The sequence below is a fragment of the Lynx rufus genome, unplaced genomic scaffold, assembly GCF_022079265.1.
Source record: "Lynx rufus isolate CCGP_SWC_20201006 ecotype Redwood Valley unplaced genomic scaffold, mLynRuf1.p SCAF_1, whole genome shotgun sequence".
In the NCBI taxonomy this organism is placed as follows: domain Eukaryota; kingdom Metazoa; phylum Chordata; class Mammalia; order Carnivora; family Felidae; genus Lynx; species Lynx rufus.
Genome location: NW_025814823.1, coordinates 115079050 through 115099332, shown reverse-complemented (window position 1 = coordinate 115099332; position 20283 = coordinate 115079050). Strand labels below are relative to the sequence as shown.

Here is a 20283-nt window from a genome sequence, read left to right as displayed (position 1 = left end):
TTATCTACTCACCTTAACTGGTTGGTTACCCAGTAGTTACAACTACCCAAGAGAGATATAATGTGAACAAGTAATAAAAACTACTTATATAATTTTAAATTTTCTAGCAGCTGGGGGTGAGGGAGTGGGGAAGAAGAGTTTTGTTTATTTTTTGAAAGGTCTGGGGGTTTGAAGATGGGTGTGGTAACAAAGACAAATAAGCATGGTTACAGTAAATTCTACTACTGGGAAAACAACTCAAAGCAGATGCCCTAATAAAGGGTGAAAGGAACATATTGACAACCAGCATATCCCTCAACAGAGCCCATGTCTGAGCTGACAACAGAGCCTGCTTGGGATTCTCCTTCCCTCTCCCTCTGAACCCCAAGTGCACGGGAACACACGTGTGCGCGCGCTCTCTCTCACGCGCGCTCTCTCTCTCTCTCAAATTAAATAAAACATGGAAAAAAAAAGAGGGTTAAAACTATTTTAAAATAAAAAAAAAATTTTGTTTAAACCTCCATACAAAAAAGGAGAAAAAATTAGAATGCATATTCCTACATATGGTAGTGGTGGTTCAGTAATTTACTGCATATGCATAACTTTCAATTATGAAAAAATAAAGTGATAATTTTTTAAATTCAATTATATTTCATTTTATTTCAATCCATTTACTTTTAAACCTTTTAAGGTTATAACACCCATCCAAGCTGTTTTTCTTTCTCTAGAACCCTCCCAGGAGTAACCTTAAGTTGACAGAGCAGGAACAAATTAAACTTAACCACAATAACCACATTTCATTTCAAGGAAACCTGGAAATCATTTGTGGAACCACCAAGAGCCATTCAATGTCAAAAGACCTCTATTGTCGTCCATCTGAGGCATTTCCATAATGTTAAGTAAGTAAGGGTCAAATGCATTACTTTTAACATCAATATCTCTTAGCTCTCTACAGTTAAGTTAGCAATACAGGCAAAAGTAACTTCCAACACTTTAAACCACAATGCATGTAGGAACATTAAGGCTGTTGGCCTCCTGGCCCTTGCAGCCTTTAAGAGGGAGTCTGGCTCTCACCTGATGAATTAAATTTAACTCTACTATGACCTATGACCTAGGATACCACTTTGCCTCACTGCTTGTTTCAGACCACATGGTTTAATTTTTTCTACTAATGTCATCTGTATACTGACAGATCTACAGGAAGTAGAGGTAAACCACCCATGGCCTCCTTCCCTGTAACCTTCTAGAATGTAAGGCCCATAAGGGGAAGGATCTTTTTTTATTTTAGTCACTAATGTATCCCTAGCACCATGAATATCCAAAATTGTTCGTTTTATTCATTCTCCCAAGTCAGCATGAGTTTATAAAGCAATCACTAAGTACGTCCTCTAGTATTACACTAGTTCCTGAAAGAGTATTTTAAAAATATTTCCTGTCTTTTAAAAGCTTAAAACACAGTTACAGACATTACATGGATAAAGAAAATACAACTAAGCAACAATTCAGGGAAGTCAACAATTGGGTACAAAACTTCAACCAGCAAAGAAATAATGCAGAATAGTGCAGTTGGAAATAGCCTTCAGCAAAGGGATGGGGGAAATGTGGGCCCTGAACCAAGAGCAGGTTAGGTTTTAAAGAAGTGGGAAAAGAATTTCAAACACATAATGAACTATGTCCTACTGAAGGCATAAGCTCAGGCTGGCCTGAGCAAGTAGAACAGACTAGAAAACACAGAAACTGAGTAAAGCCTAGAATAAAGCAAAGACAGCGAAGACAGTAAAGGACAAATGCAATAAACCACCAGAGGAGTTTCTCTGCCATTGGAACCACCTGAGGAACTTTTAAAAATACTGTCACCTGGACCTCAATTCAGTGACTCTGATTTAAATGGGGTATAACCTACACATCAAGATTTCTTTTAGAGTTCCTCAGGGATTCTAATGTGCATCCAAAATTCAGAATCACTGCCACAGAGTTTGGAAAACCAATGGAACTTACTAAGTGGCAACACAGGATGAAGAAGCAAGACTAGAGACTATAGCAAGATTTTATTTTATCTATAAAAATAGTGACTAGCAAAAACTGTCATTATTATACATGCTCTATAGAGACCCTCTCAAAAGGAAACGATCAGTGCATCATTCCTCCTTTTACACAGTGCCCAGCACTCGACTTTGCATGTGACACATACTCAGTATGAACAGAGTGATAGGCAGACACTGTCAGCTGATTGTTACCAAAGGTTCTATATGTTTTTGAAAGCTTCATAAATAAGCAAAATTATAATCCCAGTTGCTTCTGCTTCTTGCAGACCCTATTACTTACTAAGCTTTCAAATGTGCTTCACTGCCCTCTCCCCCAAGCCCCCCACCTCCACTTTATCTTCACTCCATCACTTTTGACAGCACCTAGCCTGCTCAAGGTTACATGACTCAATACAAAGGACTAAATATTTTAAGAAAAATATGCCCAGAGACAATCTTCTAAAATATAATCTGAATCTCAGGGTGACTGAGTGGCTCAGTTTGTTGGGCATCTGACTTTGGCTCAGGTCATGATCTCACGGCTTGTGAGTTTGAGCCCCGCCTGAGTCTTGGTGCTGACAACTCAGAGCCCGAAGCCTGCTTCAAATTCTGTGTCTTTCTCTCTGCCCCTCCCTTGCTCATTCTCTCTCTCTCAAAAATAAACAAACATTTAAAAATTTTAAAAAATAAAAAATAAAATAAAGTATAATCTGAATCTCAAGATAATATCTTTCTAAATATCCACCATGATCTTTAAATTTAAGCCAAACAAAGATCATTGTTCTAGTTTTCCGTACATAATAAAATGTTATTATGTAAGAGTGATGTTATAGTCTTCAGGTCTTAAAGTATAAATGAGTGTTTCCTACGTTTACTTACATCCATAGCACAAACTGAAAATATTACTTGTATGACACTCTGGAGAGAAACTAGAAGGTTACTCACGACCAGAGACAACTAGCCCAAGATCCAACCAACCCCAAGACTCAAGGGATCATTAGGAAGCTCTCATATGCAGAATGGTTAGGAAGCTCTCATATGGAGCAATAAGAACAAACTTACCACATATTCTTCCCCCTCAAAGACTGTTTTCAAAGCGTTTTCCTAACCATAACTGCATTAGTTTTGTTTTTTTGTTTTTTTTTTTTTTTACCACTACTGTACTACATGTGATAGCAGATAACTGATCCACGCACATACCCGGAGTCCGTTGTTTCCCTGTTTAAAACTTTTTTTAAATTTTTTTTAAGTGTATTTGTTTATTTTGAGAGAGAGCGAGCGAGCAAACGGGGGAGGTGGAGGGGCAGAGATAGAGAGGGAGAGACAGACAGAATCCCAAGTCATACTGTCAGCACAGAGCCCAATGCAGGCTGGAACCAACATACGGTGAGATCATGACCTGAGCTGAAATCAACAGTGGGACACTTAACCGACTGAGCCACCCAGGCGCCCCCGTTTAAAACTCTTACTATCATGAACCATTCTTCAAATTATCCATTTTTTTTTATATTTTCTGATTTTCAAACTTAGATAAGGTTTTTTAAATGTGCACCACATTTTCACTATGACTTATCAACTGCTTTTTCCATTTGATTTAACTAAGCCTCTAATCTCATTTTTCTGAGGTAGACTGCATATGATCAAAACATGGCAATGGCTTAAAAAATTCAATATGCTTCACTAATTTCACAATATGGTAGAAACAAGATAAACACACTAAGGCATTCATCCTCCCCCTAGGAACTCCATCATGACCCACTATTATACATTCACTTAAATAGGCATATAAGTGAACAAATAAGATGTACAGCAAATGAACAAATGAGAAAGTATCAAGACCTTTCCCTGAAAAGCATTAAACAGGCAAAAATCACTAGTAAGAACCAGTTTGTATTGTTCCTTTTCCCTTTAAAATGATTTTATATAAATTTTATTTAATTTATTCCTTTCCTGCAACAGTAAATATTGGGTACAAGGTATAAATTACAATAACTCCAAGCGTTAAACAACTGGAATTGAAGTATTAACGGAAATAGGAAGATAATGACAACAGAAATAAAAATTAGTAGATACAGTATTACCTAATGGAAAAAATTTTTTACAGCACTGCTTTTTTTTTTCTATTTTTTAACAGCACCAGTTTTTAAACACAAACCTTAAAAATTCAAAATTACTACTCAGTTTGCCTAATACAGCTCTAGTTGGTAATTACCTAGTCTTATGACATTATATACGGTTCATGTATAAAATTCCCAACTATAAATATTTTCACCATTCCTTTTTGCCCAAAATTAGATGGCCACCTAGATGTGATAATGGAAATTTTGAGGATACTGAAGGCCATTATCCTTAGGACATGGGGGATGAAATATTTAGTGTTTAAGCAACACAATGTCAGCAACTTACTTCCAAATGTTTAATAGAAAAAAATGTTATATGTATGTATATGTCTATAGAAATACACCATACATTTATATACACAAACATACACATGTATCTAAATAATAACTAATGAATCTAGATAAAAAATAGGTGTTCACTCTATGATTTTCACAAGTTAAAAATTTTTCAATATGAAAAGTTGGGAGAGGCACCTGCATGGCTCAGTCAGTTGGGTGTCTGACTTCGGCTCAGGTCCTGACCTCACAGTTCATGGGTTCAAGCCCCACATCAGGCTCTGTGCTGACAGATTGGAGTCTGGAGCCTGCCTGAGATTCTGTGTGTGTGTGTGTGTGTGTGTGTGTGTGTGTGTGTGTGTGTGTGTCTTTCTCTCTCTCTGCCCCTCCCCCACTCACTCTGTGTGTGTGTGTGTGTGTGTGTGTGTGTGTGTGTGTGTGCGCGTCTCTCTCTCTCTCTCTCTCAAAAATAAGTATTTTTTTAAAAAGATGGGGAACATAGAACCCCGTTTATTTATGCATTCCTTGAAAATTCTACCCCACTGTAAAGGGTCACGGAGCCAAGAACATACTTGTCATTTTTAGTTAAAACATCTCAGATCCAGGGGTGCCTGGGTGGCTCAGTTGGTCAAGCATCTGACTTTGGCTCTGGTCATGATCTCACAGTTCAAGCCCCACATCGGGCTCTCTGCTGACAGGTCAGAGCCTGGAGCTTGCTTCATATTCTGTGCCTTCCTCTTTCTCTCTCTCCTCCCACCCCTCTCTGTCTCTCAAAAATAGACAGACATTAAAAAAAAAATTTTTTTTAAACATCTGAGATCCAGCATCTGTTATGAAAAACACGTCTTACTTCAAAGAAAAATTCGAATACTCACATTACCCATGTACTCTGAGAGCAAGTCCTGCAGGGCCTGGCGGACAGCATTACACTCTGCCACAATTCTCTCACGCCGGTCATCACGCGTGCAAGACGAGTCAGCCATCAGGGCAGCCCCACTGATGATGCTCTCTAGGCGCTCCTCCAGGGAAGGCCTAAAGCGTTCCTCACTGAAGCTCAAGGGATCCACAATGATTTGTTTCTGCAGAGAAAAGTGTTATTGAATCTTAGTGCTCATTTCTGTTCCCTCCATTATTCAAGAAGGTGAGGAAAGTATTGATCAGAAACATCAAGATTTAATACAAAAACTCCAATGCCTAAAAGAAAGTTATACTTCTTGGTAGATGAGAGACATACAAGTTGCCCTATGGTAGTTCTCAAAGGAACTGGAAGCAATACTTCCAACTGAATGGGGCCTAGGTAAGATCTACCACAAATGCAAATATAAATTATGCCAGCATAAAAATCATGTTCATGCTACTGAATCTGAACATCTACATGTCAGCTTACACATTATTAGTGAAGTTACCAAATGAGAACTGCAAGGAAAATAAGTTAGCTCTCTTTTCCTTTTCTACGTAGAGTATAAAACTGCTCCATGACATTAGCCAAACTATTTCACAGCAAAAAAACAATAAAAACAGAATGACTCTATCCTCAAAGTTTGAGAAAGAGATGCATTTACAATCAATTCCAATCTATTTTCCTCATCTTACACATCTCATCTAACTGTACAAATAATGCAGTCAAATTTATCCTGTTATGTCTAAATTAGAGGCTTTTTTTACCTAAAGGCTTCCAGCTGATCTGTGAGATGATAACAATCCATCCCAACAAAGCCACCCTGTGAAGTATAACTGCCCCAGTAAGAAGAAATCCTCACTGTCTCCTCTTCACTCCCCCCCACTCCACCACTTAAATCCAGCTTTACCAGTGATGCATGAGGTGAGGTCACAAGCAAGCTTTAAGTACAAGGTCAAACATCAATACCCCAAGGACAGCAGCTACTGGCCTCCCTCCAACTTTTCCACTTGATACAATTTATTCTGACACTGGTAAATGTCTGTGCAAATATTTTGCATTTAACTTTTTTTTATAGGGACTATTCTTACGCACTCATTTCAAGTTAAATGCCAAGTTTTTTCTTTAAAAAAGCTTGCCCTTTGCCAGTAAGTATACATCTATTTCTTCTTTCCCTTCCCAAGAATCATCAGTTTCAAAACTGAAAATGCAATGCCTCAAGTTCATTATTAACCTACGTTTTAACTGATATTTTTCTTTTTTACTGTGTATTCAAAACTGAATACACAATGCCTTCTGACCAACAGGAATGAAGAATGAATCGTGATAGAATTTTAATAGAGTCACTGAGCTGCAACAGGCTTATGATCATTTCGTCCAACCCCCTCATTATATGAAGTTTCACTCTAGCCCTAAGAGGTTAAGTGGGCTCTGGCAGTTACTACTCAAGTTAGGGCAAAATGTAATCCTTAGTGCCTTCAAAGAGGCCGATACCTAAAACTGCCAAATTTGAGGGGGATGGAAAAAAGTGCCAATAAATTATAAGATGCATGGTAAATGTTTGCTATAATGTCATTTAATGTTTAAGGCTCCAGGGTAAAAAGTCAGTTCTAACACCATGATCTGTAGAATTAACACTGTCTTTACCATTTATGAAGTCTTAAATCAGCCATGTACAGCAGCAAGGATCAGTTGCCCAAGCCAAAGTAAAAGGTGAGACAAAGTAAGAAAAGTTAAAGGCAAGGAAAAACTTTAAAACAAAATGCACTCCATTATATAGACTCTATATTTCAAAGTATTCCTACTTATGAAAAGATGCTGGCCACAGGCTAGTCAATTTTCTATGTTAATTAAAAAAATAGAGGCACCTGGATGGCTAAGTCAGTTAAGTATCCTGACTCTTAATTATGGCTCAAGATCATGATCTCAGTTGTGAGTTCAAGCCCTGCATCGGTCTCTGCATTGACAGTGTGGAGCCTGCTTGGGATTCTCTCGCTCCTCTCTCTCTGCCCCTCTCCCACTCATAATCTCCCTAAATCAATCAATTAATTAATTAATTTTTATTATATTTGTTAAATATTTGTAATTATTAAATATCTATTAAACTTATTTATTTGTTTGTTTATAAAAATGTAGGGGTGCTTGGGTGGTTCAGCCGGTTAAGTGTCCAACTTTGGCTCAGGTCATGATGTCACGGTTGGTGACTTCAAGCCCCACGTCATAATCTGTGCTGACAGCTCAGAGCCTGGAGCCTGCTTCGGATTCTGTGTCTCCCTCATTCTCTGTCCCTCCTTTGCTTGTGCTCAGCCTCTCTCAAAAATAAAAAAATAAATATTTAAAAAAACAATTTTTTTTAATGTAACCCAACCAGTTGGCTTAAAAAAAAAAAAAAAAAAAAAACCTTAAAAAAAAATCTTAAACTGCTGCCATCTACTGGAAGCCATGAGGCATTGTGGGTAGAAGTTTTTGAAAAAAACACAAAACCCACCAAAAAAATTAAGGTTAGAGTTGATACACAGAACAGTGTGCACACAGAACGCATACAAAGAACAGACCCACGGCATCAATCATAAAAGATAATTATATGGAATTATGCTAAGAAAGTATTTTAGGCCCAAATTTCCTTCTACTTGATTAAATTTTGTGATTATTGAGAAGTATATCATCTAGGCACACAAGTAAGGACAACATTGAAGATACTCTGTGGTAATCACTTATGATGTATCTGTGGGCTCCAGGACAGGAGAGTCTACATACACTTTGCCTCTGTATCTCAGAGAGCTTTCATCTACCAAAAGGTTAAAATCTTGGGTGAAATCAACCAAATCCCTATCTTCAACAGAGAATGATCGGATAGGACACATAAGTTACATAAAAGAATTCATAACTTTAACACAAAAGAAAAAGAACAAGAAAAACGTTGTAGGCCAAGTCAGATCAAAATGACTGAAGATTTCTAAAATTTCTTTTGACATAGATTACAAATCTAAATAGAAACTGAACTTTCATCAGAAACCTTGACCACATTTCCCTAGAAGTCTCTTAACTTTGGGTAGATGGTCGAGAACCTGATGTTTCTTCCCAAGTGTAACTTACATCAAAGTTATTGAGCGCATAAGCCAGTTCTCCTCCTCCTCCACCCTGGTGCTGGGAAGCATCGTCTGATGCAGTGGCCTGGGCTGCATTGGAAATGCCTGTGACCGCCTGCTGCAGCTGCTTATATATCAGGTCTCTGTTAGCCTTATAGGCTGCAACATCAGGGTGCTGGAGGCATGCCTGGGACGCAGTATAGAGGATCGGAACATTTTTCTGCAGGATTCCTCTGGCTGCAGCCATCTGATCACGATGGCCCACATCTTTCAGTTCCTATAAGAGGAAAACAAGAAATTGGAGCAGTCTTTATATGGGTTGTAATCATAAAAAAACTTGTCAGTAAATGCTGAAAAGTTAAGAATTTCTACTAATTAGACACAATACTTTCATTAACAGTTTAGCTTCCTAACAAAGGAGGCAGCCTGGGTCAGTACATAGAGTTCAAACTTTTCCAAACCAGACACTTCTGAATTTGAATCTCCAGCTCTACTTTTACCTGACTATTGTGATCTTATTTAAAATTCCCATCCTCAGGGCACCTGCCTGGCTCTGTCATTAGAACATGAGACTCTCTTGATCTCTAGGTTCTAAGTTCAAGCCCCATGGTGGGTGTAGAGATTACTTAAAAATAAAAATCTTTAAAAATAGAATAAAATAAAATCCCCATACTCAGTTTCACCTTCTGTAAAACAGGAACATAATATATTTGTCTTCTAACTGTCCTGAGGATCAAATGGGATAATGCATGTAAGCCACCTAGCATAGCACTAACTAAAAATCAAAGCACAAAATTGACTAGGCACCTTCATCACAACTACATGAAGTTGTATGTACCTATTCCAACCAAATTAGAAAAATCATTCAAATACACATTTAAATAGGGTAAGATTTAGTTTGAGTACTTGTCATTAAGTCACAAAAGTTCATTATAAGAGTTTTGTTAATTTGGGCTGGGACACCACAGATGTACATGAACTATGCAAACCAACTAGGTGAGGATGCGCCAAGCTGTTCTCTTAAGTACACAACTCCCCCGCCCCACTCCCCATCCCAAAGATGGCCTTAGGACATAGGTCATTAAGGCATAAAGTTGAGACTCATGTGCTCCATGACTTTAATCCGAAAGGTTTTTATTTGATTGTCTGGGGCATCTGCGTGGCTCAGTCATTTGAGAACATTCTACTCTTGATTTCAGCTCAAGTCATGATCCCAGAGTCCTGGGATTCAGACCCGCATCAGATTCTGTACTGAGTGTGCAACTTGCTTGAGATTCTCTTTCTCACTCTGCCCCTCTCTTCTACTCACACACTCTTTTTCTCAAAAGGTTTCCATTTTATTGTAATACTTTATACACATGCAGACTTAAGTGAAACTGTCCTTTTCAATTTCCTCTACACCATAATTATAATCCACAGTTTAAAAAAACTTGAGATTCCTAGCATGGTTCTTACTACTGGCATCTAATAGGCTGAGTGGATATACTAAGTGACAAATAAGTGATACCAAATAAGTGACAAATAAGCAAGATAGGAAGAGGATATTTCTGGTATCCCATTATTACTCAAAGTGCTCAGGAGGAGAGGGAGAGACTTAAGTCTTTAGTAAGTATGTATTACCACCACAAAAGAGAATTAGAAGTGATAACACTAACTGACCACCTGATCTGTTCTATTTTACCTGTGAATAGAATTCTAATGTTAATTACACCAACTAAACCCTACAGTACAAATTTAAATGTTTTAAGAGTATTACATGTGTAAACAGTAAGAGAAAATTAACTAAGAAAGGCCAAAGTCAATAACTCAATTTGAAGTCTGACTTAGCCATTTAATGGCTCATCTTTTTAGATGAGTTCCTAATTAAGCATTAGAGACATCTAAGTGGTTTCTTTTTTCTGATACTTCATTTCACTATATATTTTAGGTTTGCATCTTTACTCAAACCTTGTATAATATGACAGCTTACTTTTCTTCCTAGAGTTCTTTTCTCATTTGGAATCTGAATTGCAAGTAATAGCTCACAGCACTCCAAATGCCCTGTAGCATAGTACATTAGGCTACATACTCAGAAACAGGACCCTATGGATTTATTAGAGAATCAGTGATCATTTCAAGTTTCAAGCAATGACAGGGGGCTAAGGCTAACCATTAAGTTAAAACAGACGGTGGGTACATTCTGTGTGGCATTTTCTAAATGCCTGGCCATCACCACAACCTCAGAGACTCTGAAGTCTTCTAGGGAGGCATTTGCATCTAAGTACTTATATCGTCCTCTGTTTTATAAAATGCTTTGCAATTAGCTTTGGAATTCTTCCCTAAGTATCTACAACCTAGATCAGTACAGTCTCTTACAAAGGTTACCAAAGACACTTGTGGTGACCTAAAGTTAATAGATGCCAGAATTACTATTCAACACTTGACTTTCCTAAAGCCCCTGCCTGGCCTGGTATGAGAACTTCTACCTAAAGACTAGAGTAAGTACAATATTCAGAAACAGGACCCCATGGATTTAGAGAACTGATGATCACCTCAAGATTCAAGCTATGACAAGGGGCAAGGGCTAACCATTATGCTTAAGCAGCTGATGCACATGTTGTGTGTGGCATTTTCTACACGTCTTGTCCTCATCACAGTTTATGCCTGAGAGATTTCTATTTACCAAGTAAGGGGGATATATTTTAACCTATGATGAAAATGACAACTATATATCATCATTTGTCCTAACTGCTAAAGTGTTCAGCTTTCTCTCAAGAACTACTTTTGTCTTAGTACAAAGAAACTAGATTTTGTTAAGTAAACATAGGAAAATGGGCACTACCACAAGGCAACACTATTTACTATTATAAGAATAATAATCAATCTTAAGTATTATTTTCAAAATATGTAACAGTGATAAGTAATCTGGATTGGTGAAAAAAAATGAGCTATAAAGGAATATAATAGATTACCTACGAAGTCAGAGTCCCTTGGTCTACTTTAGCCAATTTTTCCCAAACTTTATCAATCCAATTGTGTTTCAAGCACACTCAGGAACAAACAGAAAACATGAAGAAGAAATGACTGCTTTCAACGTGATTTCAACTAACCATCACATGCATCACATGCAGTGACCAAAAAATAAAAGCTTACTTCTAAGTAATCTATAGCACTCCTTCTACCCAAGAGCTGGAAATTCAAGTACAAGTTTCCTCTCATTTCCCTGTTTATACTGTTAATATAAAATTGTACCCATAGACACATGTGATCAGATGTCTTCTCTTGAATTCAAACAACTACACTTAAAGAAAAGGTCCATAGGCAAACCCAGCTAGTCCATATTCATTTACACAAAAAATTCATTACTATCCATTACCACTGTGTCTGTTCAAGTTTTCAGGAAAAAAAATCATTAAAGTCAGAGTTCAGAGACTAGGTAAGAAGCATTACGTTTTTACCAAATGCCTCAACAAGCTCTAGTACCTGGGTGGGCGGAACATCCACCACCCAGTACTTGGTAAACATGCAGGTACTCCATCTCTATCAGACTAAGAGACAGAACTGACCACAGGAGGCACATGCAGTTCTCCTCACAGGGACTAAGGTCAGTGCTGGCCCATCCCCACCTCTGCCATCTATTTTACAGTAAAAGAGCCTGCAGTCTAAAGGAAATTCAACACTTATAGTGAGCAAATTATATTCCAGCCCAAGAAAATAACAGATTAGAACCACATTTAGAATCCCATTCCAGGATGGATGTGCAGTACAGTAAAGTGGCTTATTCACTTGTTCATTAAATATTTAGTAAACACTACCATATCCAAGCAATATTCTAAGCACCAGGGATTGTAAAAGCCATTTGAACAGACAAAATCTCTGCCCCTGGAGGCAGACAGCCTGGATTAAAAACCTGGCTCCAATTCTGACTAGATGAATGACCTTGCCACGTTATTTAACCTCCCTGTACTCCAGTTCTTTGATCTATAAAGATGAGTATAGTTGGTTAAGTGTTCAACTCTTGATTTTGGCTCAGGTTACGATCTCAAGAGATCGAGCCACTCACCTGGCTCTGAGTGATAGCGGAACCTGCTTTGGATTCTCTCTCTACCTCTCTCACTGCCTCCCACACACTCGTGCTTGTGTGCTCTCTCTCAAAAATAAGTGAATGAACATCTTTTTAAATGAGTATCTATCAATTACAGCATCTACCTTATACTATTCTGTGAAGATTAAATGAATGTGTGTTTATAAAGGGTTTGTAACAGTGTGTAGCACATAGTAAACACCTTTTTAGAGTTACTCATTATTATTTTCAGCAACATCCTTACCACCACCACACCATGCTCCAGAAAAACTTTAAGGAGAAAAAGGTAAACTCCAAAGAGCCTCCAGACCTTAGGTTTAGCATTTCCTTGGTGGGGGGTTGCTGCTTAAATGATATAAGGGACGCTAAAGGAGCTAGTATATACATCACACCCAAATACTGCTCTTGAGGAAATACCCCTTTTCTGGACTCGGGCTGTCTGCAAAGATAAGAGGTTCAATGAGAAGCTTAATTATTACATATCATGCCTGAGCAGAGAAGACGTTAAAGGTGAAAACAGTCTAGGGGCTACACATATAGCAGGAGAGGAATTCTGCCAGAAAACACACAGTGTGAAAAACTGTTACCAGTTACTGAAGGAGAACACTGGGCAACATCCAAAAGGAAGAATGAAGTTTCTACCAGGCTGGGACCTTAGGATAAAATGAGTAGCAATTTAATTCCCAAGAAAAGCACTAGTTTATAGGAATATACACCACCAAGACCCAGGTCCTACAAAAGACTATTTTATCAACAGGAGGCACAAAGAAGCCCATGGCCAACTTACTCAATGGATTCTACTGCAGAAAGCCACAGTTGAAGGTTAAAGAATTAGGCCCAATTAAAACTACAAATGACCAGGACATACTACAAAACCCAAGACAAACTTTAAAATGGAAACATGTATCAATCAAGGTACAACAGAAAACAGCTGGTACAATCAAACTAACTCAAACAGCTGGTACAATCAAACTAACTCAAAGACGTTTTAGGGACTCTGCTACAAAGGTATAAGGAAAGTACAGGGAAACCACAAGGCTGTTAGGTCACTTAGGCCTGAAGAAACAAGGAGGCAACAGTTACCAGAATCCAGGGAGCAAGGTGTGTGGAGAATACCACCCAACAGGGGCTATGACTTTAGCCACCCAGAGCAACAAGCAGGGTGGGAGCCAGGGGAATAAACCCCAGCCTCTATCTCCTATCTCCTCTGATCTCCTACTGATGCTACCACTGGCCAAACCCAACCAGGACTAGAGGGAAAGAAGCCCTGGAGGCTGTCCAGACAGGTCAGATCCCTGGGGCAAAGAACAGGATGAACAAGGGTAGAAAACAGATATGGAGAGGCAAACAGAAAACCATTCAGCATGTTAAATAATAACTTCAAGATTTTAATTACATCTTATTTCAGAAGTATTTGAAATTTACTACTTTTTTTTTTTTAATACATCAGGGATTATGTTTAAGGAACTCTTCATGTATTCATGGCACACAGAATTAAAAAGTCAAGCAGCATTGGGACACCTGGATGGCTGGGTAGGTTGAGCGTCCGACTCTGGATTTCAGCTCGGGTCATGATCCCGTGGTTGTGGGATCAAGCCCTGTGTTGGGCTCTGTGCTGGCAGCGCATAGCCTGCTTGGGATTCTCTCTCTCTCTGCCCCTCCCCTGCTCATGAGCATGTATTCTCTCTCTCTCAAAATAAATAACCATTAAAAAGAAAAAAAGTCAGGCAGCATTACTCTTCAGTAAGTTTTTCCAATAGCATACAAAGGTCTGGACTATCATTGTGTTCTATCTCAAGAACAACATCAATTTACCTATTCTACCATTTTGCAAAGATAGGCAATACAGTGTCAGTCTAAATTTTCTCACTTTCCTCAAATAATAAGCCTTCATAAACCAAAATCAGACTAGGCATTATGACTGTGGGACTATTCACCAAACTTTATTTTTTAAGTATAACTAACATTTATTTCATGTATTTAAATGAGAATTTAGGGGCATCTGGGTGGCTCAGTCGGTTGAGCATCCAACTTTTCATTTCAGCCCAAGTCATGATTTCATGGTTCATTAGATCGAGCCCCAAGTCAGGCTCTGTGCTGACAGTGCAGAGCCTGCTTAGGATTCTCTCTCTCCTTAATCCCCTCCCCACTTCCTTCTCTTTCTCTTTCTCTCTCTCAAAATACATAATAAATTAAAAATGTTCATACATTTTTTTAAATAAAACGAAACAAAAACAAAAAAACAAATGAGAATTTACATCAAAAACATTAAATAAATTGTAAACATAATTGGTCCAGCATGGATATTTATGGAATTACCATACCACAAAACAAGTTTTTAGAATCAATGAGGCCCAACAAAAACAAAAAAACTTATTTGTGATTTATTTGATGGAGACATAAGCCAACACAGGAATAAATGATAAAAACAAACTATGTCTACATGAACTAAATTACTTAGGCAATATACCAAATCTAGGTATATTATAATGTCTAATATTAAGTAATGGAAATGTAAAACCAGGATCTCATATGTGCAAATTCAGTCTGATCATAACCTAAGCTTGAAATATGGTCCATAATCATATTAAATACTTTACATACATTACTTAATTTAATCTTTTCAATCCTATGGGGTAAAGATTTTATACTATTATACTACTGAAAGTTACTAAGAAGTATGCAAAGCTGAGACTGGCATATATTGGACATTTACAGTACTGACTCCATTTTCCTCACGCGTGTCAGAGCCCTTTTTGGGTGTCCCTGTCCTGAAGAAAGATACTCTCATCCCAGACCAGAGGGGAGATCTTTGTCACAGAGTCAGACATAACAACTGATTTCTTCTCACTCATAATCAGTGAAGAATGGGTATGTTACAAAATTCAGATTTAGGGCAAATCTGTTAAGGGCTTCTAGATCATTTGCTTCTAAAAAAGACCTATGGAAGAAACAGTTTTTTGTTTTTGGTTGTTGTTGGTTTTTTGGTTTTTTTTTTTTTTTTTTTTTTTTTTTTTGCTTGCTGGACATAGTGATCTGTACAAATACCATGCCCAGAGCTTCTATAGCCATCCAGTACCAGGGACAGTGAACACTGCAGTGCTGGAAAAGGTCAAGAACCTGGATCCATGATGATACTTGCAAAAAAACCTTTTATCTTAGCTACCTCAAAATCACACCTAATTTGGGACTTCTGATTAGTAAGAAAATAAATCCCCCATTGTTCAAGCAGTTTTGGAGCTGGGTTTTCTGAACTGCAGCATGAAATATCCTAACTGATGCAAGTATTAGCAAATGATAACAAGAATTTATCTTTTCAGGGCTTTATGAAAAAGCACAAGCCTGATCAGAACTATGGAAATTTTAAGAAACTGAATGGTGACATGTGCATCTCCCCTAGAGCACATACTGCATTCAACAGGAAGACCATAGAGAAGACTTAAAGCACCTTAAAAGCCAAACCACCAAAAGGATAGCAAAGCTTGGAAAAATAAGAACAATGATCCAGGAGCACACAGGTGGCTCAGTCAGTTAAGCGTCCGACTCGTGATTTCGGCTCAGGATATGATCTCACAGTTGGTGAGATCATGATGGGCTCTGAACTGAGAGCATAGACTGCATGGGATTCTCTCTCTCCCTCTCTCTCTCTGAACCTCCCTCTTCTGCACCTCAAAAAGAAATAAACTTTAAAAGAAGAAGAAGAAGAAGAAGACGACGACGACTGATCCACATGCCACACAACACAAATTCATAACACTAAGGAAACTATTAAGAACGATTTATAAGAAATAACTTGAAAAGTGACCAAACATGGGGGGAGAGCAGTGATAGTTTCTAATATGCCAGTAATTCCAATACGTTTCAACTGGCTTATGGTTTTTAAAAATCTGAATTACACTCCAATGCCAACTGAAGTTAATCCTTGAAGGCACATAACAAAGTCCTTATCATCTGTCCAGACACCAAGTTATTTAAAGCACAATTTTAAGGGGCCCTTGGGTGGCTCAGTTAAGCATCCAACTCTTGGTTTCAGCTCAACTCATGATCTCACAGTTTGTGGGTTCAAGCCCTGCAATGGGTTTCTCTTTCTTTCTCTCTCTCTCTCTCTCTCTCTCTCTCTCCCCCCTTCTCTCTCAGATCCTCCCCCACTCTCTATCTCTCTCAAATAAACTTTAAAAAAGTTTAAAGCACAATCTTCACAAGAATTAAAATAGAAGCATAACATGAATGCAACTTAACAACACAATAGTGACAGGATACTTCACAAATTAAATGTTTTAATGGAACTATACTGTCAGAGGGTGGTAATTGTACCTTCAGAAAACTCAGGTTAAAATCACTTTTTCCCACAAGATAATAATATAAACAATTTTAATATGTCCCCAAATCATGACTATACCTGTTGCCTTTTGGCTGCCATAATGTTCAGCTTATCCACTTCAGGTTTCAGGGCTTTATACTGTATTCCTAAGTCTTGTTCAGTGCCAGCATTCCTCAGCTTCAAGATACCATCTTCCACCTATAAAACACACTCCTAAATAAGAAAAATTCTAAACAATACAAATATGTATATAAAAAAAATCTATAACATTTTATTCCTTTTAACAGTTCCTCAGCAATCCAAACTCCCTCTTCAGTTTACATGACCCTCAAACATTTGAGCAGTTACTACATGGGAATTTTATGGGAAGTGGGAAGAAGAGCAATATACCATGCTATCTAAAACAATACAATTTAGGGGCATGTGGGTGGCGCTCAAGGCATCTCACTTCAGCTCAAGTCATGATCTCATGGTTTGTGAGTTCGAGCCCCACATCAGGCTCTGTGCTGACAGCTCAGAACCTGGAGACTGCTTTGGATTCTGTCTGTCTGCACTCTCTCTCTCAAAAATAAACATAAATAAACAAACAAATAAATAAAAATAAAACAATACAATTTAAACTATCTTGGTTTCTCAACTCTGGAACTCTACTGGTACAAGGAAATGCTTAATCACTACTGCAGAGAGAAGGAGTCAAAACATTATCTTTGCTACATGTTCTGCATCAGAATGAAGACTAAAGAGAATCATAGCACTATCGGTATGAGATACACCTAGAGTAGAGAAGGAAATGGAAACGAAAGGAAAACATTCCTGGTGCACTTGGGTAAACGAAGGTCAAAACCAAACCAAATTCTAAGGAATGCTGAATTAAGCATGGCCAGCAGCAGCCTCACTGTGATGGAGAGAACAAATTACAGACACAGGCCTGTACTTACAACTTTCAGCTGAACAAGTAATTTGTAGACATCTGCCATGTCAGCCAAAATAAGCAGCCGGGTAACAGCAGAGAGCAAAGCTCGAGCTGCCCGAACCATGTTGCCACGCTTCACAGAAGAGCAGGGATCATCTGCAAACTCTCCCGCAGCAGTCTTCATCAAATCACCTGTTTTACATCATGAAAAAACAAACTCATCAGAAATGAACCAAATAACTGGTCTATATTTAAAAAAATTACAATAAAAATAGTTCAAACCTTATACAGTCCATGCACAAAATTTAAGGGCTCCCGTTTTTATTGTTTTGTTTTCTTTTGTTTGTTTTACAGCAGTCACTAAGAAAAGCACCCTTGCATACTGTTGGTAAAAACACACTCTGGAAAGTGATTTGGTGCTATAGATCAAAAGCCTTAAAAACACTCCTTTCCAGGGCATCTGGGTGACTCAGTTAAGCATCCAACTATAGATTTCAGCTCAGGTCATGATCTCACAGTTTGTGAGATAGAGCCCCACATTAAGCTCTACGCTGACAGCACAGTCTGCTTGGGATTCTCAGTCTCCTATCTCTATCCCTCCCCTACATGCACATGGGCTCTCGCACGTGCGCTCACTCTCTCTCTCTCTCTCCCTCAAAATGAATAAACATTAAAAGGGGGGGGGTCTTTAAAAAACAAAACAGCTCCTTTTCAGAAAGGAGCATTATAAGTATCCTAAGGAGAAAAAATAAAAAAGATGTGAGACAAAAAAAAAAGGATCTAATGTGATCCACCCTCACATCTACAGAATGGTACAGAAATACAGCAACTATTATGTATGACCACCACACTTCATTAACCATCTCACCGGTATATGAAAAGTCAGACCGGAGTCAATGACTTATTCATTTTCCTCATACTAAAACCCTGACAACAACTCAAATACTCAACAATAAGCATCTAGTTAAGTCAATTATGGTACATTCTACGATTGACTATTATGCAAATATTAACATATATATGAAAAAATGTTAATGTATATAATGAAACCATAAGCATAAAGAAAAGAAAATGATAGATATATGTAGCCTGTTTAAAAAAAATGAGAGAGAGAAAAGACAGGAATCAAAAGGCAAATAATAGTTATACTAGGTTACAATCTTGCTCTTTACATTATGCTGTACTTATAAAAACATTTTCTATAACGAACAGGTATTAATATCCATAATTTAAAAATTAAGCTAAAAATATATGCAATATATTTTACCAAAGTTTCTAGGACTACCCATGGTTGGTTATAGTATCTAATCCTAAATTCAACAATACTAATTATTTATTTATAATGTTTCCTAGAAACTTGTAAAATAACTTACATTTTCATCACGTTTCTATTAATAATCATTTAAAGTGTATATTGTCCCTCTTTTCTTACAGCTCTAAGCAAATGGAGGGCCAGACTGTGTCTGTTCCATCAGTTATTCGGACAGTGCCTGTTCATCAGTTATTCGGACAGTGCCTGTATAGGGACTATCTTTGGATTCCTGGGAAAGCAATTACTTCCTCCCTTGGCTGAATGTGTCCACTCCAGATTAAAGCCTAAAGGCCATTCATTCTCACATCTCTTCCAGTAATATAAAAAAGTGCATTCTCAAGAAGCCTAGTTCTATCTAAAGAGTCTTACCAAATTTCTCCTATCAAATTTAGCTGTAGAATAGGACCTTAGAGGGGAAAAAGTTAAATTCACCCTCAGATTCATATAGTAATTGGGCTTAGAGCACAGTACAGTATTAAGAGTAAAGACAAGCTCTGCAAATATGTCAGGTAAGAAATAATCACAATGAAGAATTTCATAGGAAAAAAACTTTCCTGAACCTAAGACACAGACACAGAAAGATAATGACATATGGCAATGATGTGGATATGTAACATTAAAACTGTTATCTTATCATAACTAAAAATACTGAGCTCATTCATTCATTCATTTATTCAACAAATATGAGCACCCACTATACATCAAAGTCTGACTTAAGTGCCAGTGATACAGCACCCAAGAAACAGCCCATGTCCTCATGGAACTCTAAAGAGGAAGGAAGACAGACAAGCAAACAATTAAAGGTAGATTAGACAATATACCTAGATGCAACGGGCTCACAAATCAGGGAGTAATACAATACAATCAAAATTGCAAAAGCCCCGTGGACAAGGTGCTACAAGGAGATTGTAGGAAAAGCTATTTATTCATGAAGAAGCTATCTCAAAAGCCTTGCAGAAAAAGGTATTTACCTTAAACAATATTAATATTAAATAAGAGATACTGGCTTATACAATAAGTAGAACTTCACTTATTTATTGAGAACTTGCTAACACTAAAACAAATCAACCACTAGGGATACAAAGCTGAACAAGACTATCTCTGCTTTCAAGTGGTTTACAATCCAGAAAAAAAAAAGAATGTGATCATGGCCACGGACATAAATTATGTGGCATTTTAACATACAAGCTTTAAGAAAAACATAAAAGTACACACAGTTTCAAAGGAAAAAGCACTAACAACCAGTGTTGAGGAAGAAGTGAAATGCCAGCAACAGTTTTATGGGAAA

General features: G+C 37.7%; 1 protein-coding gene across 1 annotated transcript in view; it reads right to left on the bottom strand.

The window, feature by feature from the left end:
- The window catches only part of CTNNA1 (catenin alpha 1), a 179633-nt gene that overhangs the window by 104376 nt on the left and 54974 nt on the right, over positions 1-20283 (bottom strand). Inside the window, exons 4-7 of the mRNA XM_047085416.1 lie at positions 17709-17875; positions 16849-16968; positions 8394-8663; positions 5275-5478 (exon numbers count right to left, since the gene is read on the bottom strand). Coding sequence (XP_046941372.1) covers positions 5275-5478; positions 8394-8663; positions 16849-16968; positions 17709-17875 — 761 coding nt within the window. The remainder of the gene's footprint in view (positions 1-5274; positions 5479-8393; positions 8664-16848; positions 16969-17708; positions 17876-20283) is intronic.